This window comes from Rhineura floridana, chromosome 1 (genome assembly GCF_030035675.1).
Source record: "Rhineura floridana isolate rRhiFlo1 chromosome 1, rRhiFlo1.hap2, whole genome shotgun sequence".
Taxonomy (NCBI): Eukaryota; Metazoa; Chordata; class Lepidosauria; order Squamata; family Rhineuridae; genus Rhineura; species Rhineura floridana.
This window is the reverse complement of record NC_084480.1, coordinates 12270021-12279242: the sequence shown is the minus strand read 5'-3', so window position 1 is coordinate 12279242 and position 9222 is coordinate 12270021. Positions and strand designations below refer to the sequence as shown.

At 47.0% G+C, this 9222-nt stretch overlaps 1 protein-coding gene across 4 annotated transcripts in view; it reads left to right on the top strand.

Annotated features, from left to right (window-relative positions):
• The window catches only part of LOC133378951 (ectopic P granules protein 5 homolog), a 74211-nt gene continuing 64989 nt past the window's right edge, over nt 1-9222 (top strand). For 3 of the 4 annotated variants that reach the window (XM_061613582.1, XM_061613573.1, XM_061613566.1), the window contains exons 1-2: nt 1-227; nt 7564-8448. In XM_061613582.1, coding sequence (XP_061469566.1) covers nt 171-227; nt 7564-8448 — 942 coding nt within the window. In that variant the 5' untranslated portion in view covers nt 1-170. The remainder of the gene's footprint in view (nt 228-7563; nt 8449-9222) is intronic. The other variant, XM_061613589.1, reaches the window with a different exon arrangement.

Here is a 9222-nt window from a genome sequence, read left to right as displayed (position 1 = left end):
TTCCTATCTCTTGGTCTGGGGCAGAGGGCGTGGCCATTGGCCCATGTGACACGCCGCCCTCCTCGCAGGCGAAGAGACTCCTCAGCGGCCTCAACAACAACAACAACGACAAGGAAGGGAGACAAGAGGAAGCCCGCCTGCCTGCTTACTTGGTAGGGCGGGTGGGAGGGATGGCAGAGGCCGTGAAGCCCCGGAGTCGGGCCAAGACCAGCCGGGGCAGAGCCAAGGTAACCGAGCAGGGCGGGAAGCCTTCTCCCTTTGCCCACGGGTAGGCTTCCTCTGGACGGGGAGGCTCTGCTGAGATGTCTCACGGGTAGACTTCCTGTCAATAGGGAGGCTCCGCCGAGATGTCTCACGGGTAGACTGCCTCTCAGCAGGGAGGCTGTGTTGGGATGTCTCAGTGATAGGTTGCCTCTTTTTAGGGAGACTCCATGTAGTGGTTAAGGTGTCGGACTACGACCTGGGAGACCAGGGTTCGAATCCCCATACAGCCATGAAGCTCACTGGGTGACCTTGGGCCAGTCACTGCCTCTCAGCCTCGGAGGAAGGCAATGATAAATCTTCTCTGAATACTGCTCACCATGAAAACCCTATTCGTAAGGTCGCCATAAGTCGGGATTGACTTGAAGGCAGTACTTTAAATGCCAGTCATAGCTCCTGCCTTCTGCGTAAGCTAGATCTCTGTGAGAAAGTCCCTTGGAGGATTCTGGCTGCCATTTTTAGGGCAACTTTCCTATCTCACTTTAGGTAGCAATGAACCCAGACGTATCAACATGTTTAAAAGGGGGAAGGGTTCCCTCTCTTCTGCTCTTTCTCCTCCTGTAGAAAGGATACAGACTACACATGCACATTTGCCACACATACACCACACACAAACTCAGGATGCATCCAGGCACATAGTGCTCTCTCTCTCTCTCTCTGTTTCACGCACGCACCCCCCACTCCCATGGCAGGATGAGGGTTGTTTCAGTGTTTGTGTGGGGGAGAAACGGTGCCTTTTATCCTTCACTGAAGGATCTGTGCAGAGTAAAAGGGATTTTCGAAGACACGCACAGACCCAGCAGGGGAGGAAATGGGGCCTCTCTAAAGAGCATTTATTTACTGATATCAGTGCTGAGTACCACAACACTGGGATGGGGAGATAAAGCTGCAGGAACTGATAGGCCACTTCCTGGCCTGGTTCCGGGCTGTGTGATAGCCACCTTTGATCTTGATAAGATGTGGGTGGGACACCTATGGTCTTCCAGATGTTGCTGGACTCCAACTCCCACTACCTCCAATCATTATCCCAGCTGGCTGGGACTGATGGAAGCCCAACAACATCTGTAACGCTATTCACCATGAGAGGACTAATACGGTCTTTTTTAAAAATAGAGCAGGCTGTTAGCCATTATAGATAAATGGAGCTTCTGTGTGCAGGATTAGTATACCCCTGAATACCAAGAGCTGGGAACCAGGAAAACAGGGAATCATCACCAACTTTTTGCTGTCTTTGAGCATACTTAGAGAAGTCTTGTTTTTTGAACCAGTGTGGTGTAGTGGTTAGAGTGTTGGACTACAACCTGGAAGACCAGGGTTTGAATCCCCACACAGCCATGAAGCTCACTGGGTGACCTTGGTCCAGTCACTGCCTCTCAGCCTCAGAGGAAGGCAATGGTGAACCACCTCTGAATACCCCTTACCATGAAAACCCTATTCATAGGGTTGCCATAAGTTGGGATCGACTTGAAGGCTGGCCATTTCCAGAGAAGTCTTGCCACTGTTTGAATCTAGTCTGATCTACCAAGACAGTTTTTTACATCTTGATGTTCACGCCTCCAGCACGAGCCTTATTTCTGGAATTTTACTCTGGCAGCCCAAGATAAGCATGGACATCCATTCAGATGCTGCTGCTACTGTAATGTAAGGTTGTGATGCTGTTCCCTATACCAAAGAAGCGTCTGTTTACCAATGTAAATATTAAGTGGAAGTTCTGGCAATATGTTGATGTTGCTGTCCATCAGTGCACCCAACAGTTTATAGACTGTCATAAGCAAAAAAGTCGGCTCCCTGCTCCATAAGAGGGTAGCAATTTAAATGTTGGCAGTCTTGAGCTGGTGCTGTAGTTCTGTGGATGTGGCTTTTGTTTCACTTGGGGAAGGAGATTTAAGGGCTGAAGCCAAAGGTTTTGTAGGAAAAAGATGGGTTTTGAGGCAAAGAAAGTGTCTGCTACACTTTGACACAAAGAGTAGACATGCTAGAAAAGTATGAAGGTACTTAGAGGAGTTTTGGGGAGGGCCATACAGAATCCTGGTCAGGAGCTTGTTCTCCTGGTGCGCTACTTCGAACAACAGGTAACAGGCCATCTTCAGTGGCTTGTCGACTATCCCAGCTGGCGTTTCCCACCCTCTTAATCCTACCTGTCAGGACAGACAAAAGAAAGTACTTCTTCACACAGCGCATAGTTAAATTATGGAATTCGCTTCCACAACAGGCAGTGATGGCCACCAACTTGGGTGGCTTTAAAAGAGAATTAGACAAATTCATGGAGGATAACAGTGTCACGGGCTACTAGCCATGATGGCTATGCTTTGTCTCCGTAGTTGGAGGTGGTATGGTTCCAAATACCAGTTGCTGGAAACTGAAGGTAGGGAGTGGGCTCTTGTGCTCAGGTCCTGCTTGTGGGCTTCCCATGGGCAACTGGTTGGCCACTGTGAGAACTGTTGGACTAGATGGGCCTGATCCAGCTGTAGGGCTCCTTTTATGTTATTACCTGTCTTTTACCACACTGTGGTTTCTGAAATGCTTCATAGGATGGGTAAGAGAGAAGGCTTGTTCACATGTTAAACCAAACCCACCTATGAGCTGTCTCTCCAAATGTATAAGTGTTTGAGTGAAAGAATGTGCGCTTGTTGATTTGTACAGCTCAGTGATCGTGTGCACAGATAGAGATTGTACACTTGTTGAATGTAATGTGTGAACACCTCAAGAATCAGAAGCATCTGTGAAGCAAGGGAAAAGCTCCTTCCTTCCTTCCTTCCTTCCTTCCTTCCTTCCTTCCTTCCTTCCTTCCTTCCTTCCTTCCTTCCTTCCTTCCTTCCTTCCTTCCTTCCTTCCTTCCTTCCTTCCATTTGGGTAGTCCTGTCCATTTTCTCTCTTCTCGTTCTTTTCCTTCTCGTTCATTTTGGGCCATGCAGGCTCTGTTTTGCATGTGCTTTTCTCTGACTTCCATGCGCCTCTCTCTCATAAACTCTGAGTTCTTTCAGAAAGTGGCTTGAGGAAAAGAACAGAGAAAAGGGGTGAGTGGAGGTTGAGGGCTGATGCTTGCCAAGTTCTGTTGTAAGAGAAGAATAAAAGTCCTTTAACTTTCCTAAACATCTGTCTACATTCATGTGGGCTAGAAACTTGCTTGTTATTTAAAAGGAAAGGAAAGCCTGACTTCTTGGAAGCCTGGTGGACGCACCTTAGATTCTGTATTGAAATACCGTGGCTGTTTATCTTCTGCCTTTGTGGGTAAGACTTATTTTGCTGCTGAGCAAGAGGACAGCAATGTCCTCCTTTAGCGCTGTCAGAAGCAGCATGATCTGTGGCACCAGCCTGGCAAAGGCTGATCTGTGTCATTAGTTAACCTCGATATTTTGGAATAATGTGACTCTCACATGGCATTTTCTGAGGTTCTTGGCTCGCATTCAGCATTTTGGTTCCTCATCTTTTTTTTTCTTTCAAAAAAGTGTTTTCATTAGCTGGGGAAGTGTTCCATGATGAAGCAAGCCAAACATATCTGCAGAGAGGGTGGGAGGTTGTTTATTGTAAGTAATTTTATCTTGCCTGTCACAGCAGCGTCCAGGTGGCTTATAGTAAAAACATTACAAATACAGTGAGACTTTAAAAAAAAATCTAACAAGCAATAAAAGCTACAGAATAAAACAAGAAACACCCAGGAAGTTGGCAGTTAAAGGGCAAATAAATAAACTAGCAATGAAAACAGGGTGCTTTTAAGTAAAATGTATGGGTTGGATCCGAAGGGGCTCTGCAACTTTGAGGGGAGTGTGTCCTGATTTTTGCCAGTTCCGCAGCCCTCCCCCAGACCTGTTCTGGAGGGGGAGTAGGGGGCAGCAGCTGCAAAGGGGCGGCAGGGAACTGCTGTCCGCTTCCAGTAGTTAAGATCGAGCTCCTTTCTCATGTTTGAAGATTGAATCAGTTGTTATGGAATGCATATTGCACAATGATTCACACAGACCTAGTGCCTGCTCCTTCAGAATGCCTCTTGAAATGAACGAGAAGCGTGTAAGAACACAGTTTTCCATCCAAGATGATATTGTCTCTTGAAAAGCACCCGTTGGCACCAGGGGATGTCAGACTTCCCCATCTACTCCCATTTCGTCCTGCTTGCCTGTTAGGTGAACTGCCAGTGCCTCCCTCCAGTAGTTCCCATGAGAGGTGCAGTGGATGTTGGGCGGAGAGGGGCCAGTTTCAAGTGAAGTGTGCAGCTGCCTTCTTGAGGAAGCCTTTGCCTGGCACCTACTTGTGTTATCTTGCAGGCAAGCTCTTTTATTCTCCCAGACGTTCTGCATATATTAAATACACAAGAGCTGAAGAGTGTAGAATCATAGAATAGTAGAGTTGGAAGGGGCCTATAAGGCCATCGAGTCCACCCCCCTGCTCAATGCAGGAATCCAAATCAAAGCATTCCTGACAGATGGCTGTCCAGCTGCCTCTTGAATGCCTCCAGTGCTGGAGAGCCCACTACCTCTCTAGGTAATTGGTTCCATTGTCATATGGCTCTAACAGTTATGAAGTTTTTTTCCTGATGTCCAGTCGAAATCTGGCTTCCTGCAACTTGAGCCCATTATTCTGTGTCCTGCACTCTGGGACGATCAAGGAGAGATCCCAGCCCTCCTATATGTGACAACCTTTCATGTACTGGAAGAGTGCTATCCTATCTCCCCTCGGTCTTCTCTTCTCCAGGCTAAACATGCCCAGTTCTTTCAGTCTCTCCTCATAGGGCTTTGTTTCCAGTCCCCTAATCATCCTTGTTGGCCTCCTCTGAACCTGTTCCAGTTTGTAAGAAGAGCTCTGCTAGATTGGGTCAAAGGCCTGTCTAGTCCAGCATCCTGTTCTCGCAGTGGCCAACGCGATGCCTATGGGAAACCCGTAAGCAGGGCATGAATGCAACAGCACTCTCCCCTCTTGTGATTCCCAGCAACTGGTATTCAGGTGCATACCGCTTCGTGACATGTGCTTAGTAGCCTTATCACCCATAAATTTGCCTAAACTTTAAAAAAAGCCATCCAGGTTAGTGCCTCTAGATAGATCCTTTGGGAGTGAATTCGTTTGGGAGTGTGAAGAAGTACTTCCGTTTGTGTGGAGGATAAGGCTGTTCAAAGCTTTATGATAGCACTCTTCAAGTACATGAAAGGTTGTCACATAGAGGAGGGCCGGGATCTCTCCTTGATCGTCCCAGAGTGCAGGACACAGAATAATGGGCTCAAGTTGCAGGAAGCCAGATTTCAACTGGACAACAGAAAAACCTCCTAACTGTTAGAGCCATATGACAATGGAACCAATGACCTAGGGAGGTAGTGGGCTCTCCGACACTGGAGGCATTCAAGAGGCAGCTGGACAGCCATCTGCCGGGAATGCTTTGATCTGGATTCCTGCATTGAGCAGGGGGTTGGACTCGATGGCCTTATAGGCCCCTTCCAACTCTACTATTCTATGATTCTAAGCTACTAGCCCCAATGGTTGTGTTGTGCCTCCACTGTCGGAGGCAGTGCGCTTCTGAATGCCAGTTGCTGGAAACCTGAGGAGGGGAGAGTGCTCTGGTGTTCAGGTCCTGCTTGTGGGCTCCCCATTGGGGCATCTGGTTGGCCACTGTGAGAACAGGATGCTGGACTAGATGGGCCATTGGCCTGATCTGGCAGGGCTGCTCTTACATTTTTTTATTGTCTATCCTGAGTCTTCCAACATTTAGCTTCTTTGGTTGACCCCCGGTTCTGGTATGAGAGAGGAAGAAACATGTCTCTGTATCCATTTTCTTTTCCTCTTTCTCCACTACCTTTTCGAATGCTGCATTTGCTATTTTAAAGATTGCTCTAGTGTTCTGTTCAACCTTACTTTGTACTGCCCTTGGAACAGGTAATGAGGGTTGGGAGGCCATCCTCTAAAACAGGGGTGGAACTCATCCAGCCCACGGGCTAGATGTGCCCCAGGACAGGTCTGGGGTTTAGCTTTTCCTCAAACCACCCTCACCTGCCTGACACCTGACTCCATAAGTGATGGCAGGTGGAGGGCAGGTAGAAATGCGGCTGGATCAGATGTGTGACTGAGTTCCCCAAGGCATTCCAAAAGAAGTGGGTCAGTTAAAATCCCACACTTCCTATTGACTGCTAATGGGACAATTTTATTAATTGCACAGGTCAAAAACATTTGCACAACCTCTTTTATGCAACTGGCAAATAAAGTCTACAAATTTACTAAGCCAGATGACCATTGACTAGGCTGGTTGCCCTCAGCATCCCTAGGTTAGTTGCTTGAGGCCTAAAGACGGCAGGGGGTTGGAGAGCGAGAGCGAGTGATATCTCACCCTTGCTGATTTGAACAGAGTTGCTGTTGGTGTCAGTACACTGGATATATTAGCACTCAAGGCAGATGAAGAGCTTCGGCTCAGCGGTAGAAGATCTGCTTTGGGTGCAGGTTGAATCCTGGCATCTCCAGGTAGGGTTAGGAAACCCTTCTGTCTGAAACCCAGTAGAAAGGCTGCTGTAGACAGCCCCTGTAGTCAGTACTGAAGTAGCTGAACTAGAGATGTGAAGGCCTGGGAAAAAAACGGAAAAAATTGGGGAAAAAATCCCCCCCCGTTTTTCCCCAAAGCCATTTTTGTTTTTTCCCCAAAAAAGTGGAAAAAATGAAGAAAAAATTGATTATGAAATGTTTTATTTTAGCATGATGAATACAATGTTTCATTGAATCTTGGTTCTCCCCCTTTTTCTCAGTCCTTTTTATGGGAATGGATGCTTTATGTCTGCTTGACACTGGAGGACTAGCGGAGACATAAATAATTTTATTTGTTATTAATGTTGATGGTTTCTTCTGGTTTTTTTAAATTGTTTTTTGCCTGCTCCTCATAAATTGGCAAAATGAAAGAAGTTCCTCCAGTTCAGGTGTTCCTTACAGTTCAGGATCTTGTGTTTTCATTTGTTACCAAAAAAAGTAAAAAGGTTAAAAAGTAAATTCAATTTGTAATAATTGTTTGAATAAAATGTACTTTTAATATACCAAATGTGATACTTTTATGCCAAACCAACTTGTACATAATTTCATTTGCTGTTCCTGAAGTAACAAAGTGACCTTCAATCTGTAAAAAGTGGTAATATTGCATTTTTTCAATTTTTCTGAAAAATTCTGTTTTTTTCTGAAAAAAGGAAAAAATGTTTTTTTCTATGGCTTCAAAATTTCTGGAAATTTTACATCTCTAAGCTGAACCGATTGTCTTACTCAGTATAAGGCAGCTTCCTATGTTCTTATGAGTCTGTTGTTTCCCAGATCTCATTTCTTAGTGTTGCTCTTTTTGTTTTCCACAAGGAAAAAAAGAAAAAATGTGAAGAGGAGGAGAGAGTTGTGTCTCAGCTGTCCATTCTGGGTCCAATTGGCGATCAAGAAGGACCTTCTCAGTCCAGTGACACCCATGTGGAACACCTTCCAGAGCCCAGGCTCTGTCATGAAGCTACTGAGAGAGAAAATGCAAATGATGCCTGCGATGCCCCACCAAACGTGGCAACCCTAGAAAATGAAGGATCGCCAGAAACTACTGTATCAGAGTCCCCAATCAAGGAGGAAGAATTTGCAGCAAGAGCTGTACGGGAGGCAAAAAATCTTGGGGAAAACGCAGTGAACCCTCAGAGCCTCACTGAAGCAGTTGTTATGGAAAGTTCAACCTGCCCCATACCGGAAAATAATGCATTTTGCACGGCTTCTCCCATGGGAAATGGGCATGAGACGGAAGCTGGGAATGTACACAGCGAAAAACAGTATCTTTCCCATTCTTCAGAAGACGTTCTTGCCACCGTCTCTGTCCCCAGCAAAGATATCGGCGAACACCTTCGGAACTCTGGTTTCAAAACTCTTTATCCGGAACTCCCATTGGAGTTATTCGGAGAGCGGCTGCAGCTCCCAAAGGAGAGGCTGTATCCTGAGATCCCAGTGGAACCAGAGCTGGTGCCTTTTACCAGAGAGCAGCTGAAGGTCTTTGAGCCCTGTTCCTGGTTGGAGAATGTCGATTCTTATGCGGAGGAGTTTGGGACCATTGTGCACCAGGAGAGGCACGAGTTCTTTGAGTTGCTGTTGAACTACTGGCGCTGTCGCAAGCAGTTGCTTCTCGCCGAGGCTGAGCTGCAGACCATCGCCTCGGATTGCCAAAGCGTCAGAGGCCGGCTGTGGACTTTCAAGGACGAGCAGCAATCCGTCCAGGTGGAGTAACGGAAGTTGGTTTCTCAGAGCTGGTTCATCCATTCACTAAAATCTTGTGGTTCAGCCCTCCTGAGACTTCACTCCTTCAGAATTTAGGTGGTAGTGGTGTGGGGGAATTGCTTCTTTGAATTCCCCCTGTCAGGAACACCCTACAAGCGGAAAACTGGCATGTTGGGGAGATGTGCTGACTTACTTTCTTTTATAGCAAGGGAGGGGAGGTGGATCTTGCTGGGGGAGGTGATCTTTACCTCTGTACACACTCATGGGCCAAAGTTGACAGGTCGGTGGGACTGTTCACCTGTCAACCACCTCACGTCACAATGACATCAGGTGACCTATTTTTGCTTGTGAGGTTTGAAATCAAACCACGTGGAGGTGGAAGTATGTGCAGCGCTTCCCAAGTACAGACAATCAGCTGATATTTGGTGCTTGGGAAGCGCTGATTGGCGGTGCCTGCTAAGCCCCTTTCGCTGCAGCCTCACTTTTACCTCCCTCACACCTGTTGCCATATATTGGGTCAGTTGTCGGGCAGGTGGGCGTGGCTCGGCCAAACCTGGCAAGCCTCATTTGCTCCAGGGGCTGGTCTTGTGGGGACACCTTGACATGGGGAAACACTTCCAGTGTTGCCTCCTGAATGTGAAGGCCTGTGCCACATGCTTTTAAGGAATGTTTGAATCCGCTCAAGGATGTCCGCATATAACCGTGGACCTTTTGGAACTTTCTGTTCTGTGTCCCATTGGTATCCCGGTGCAGGGAAAGATATCTTGTGGTACA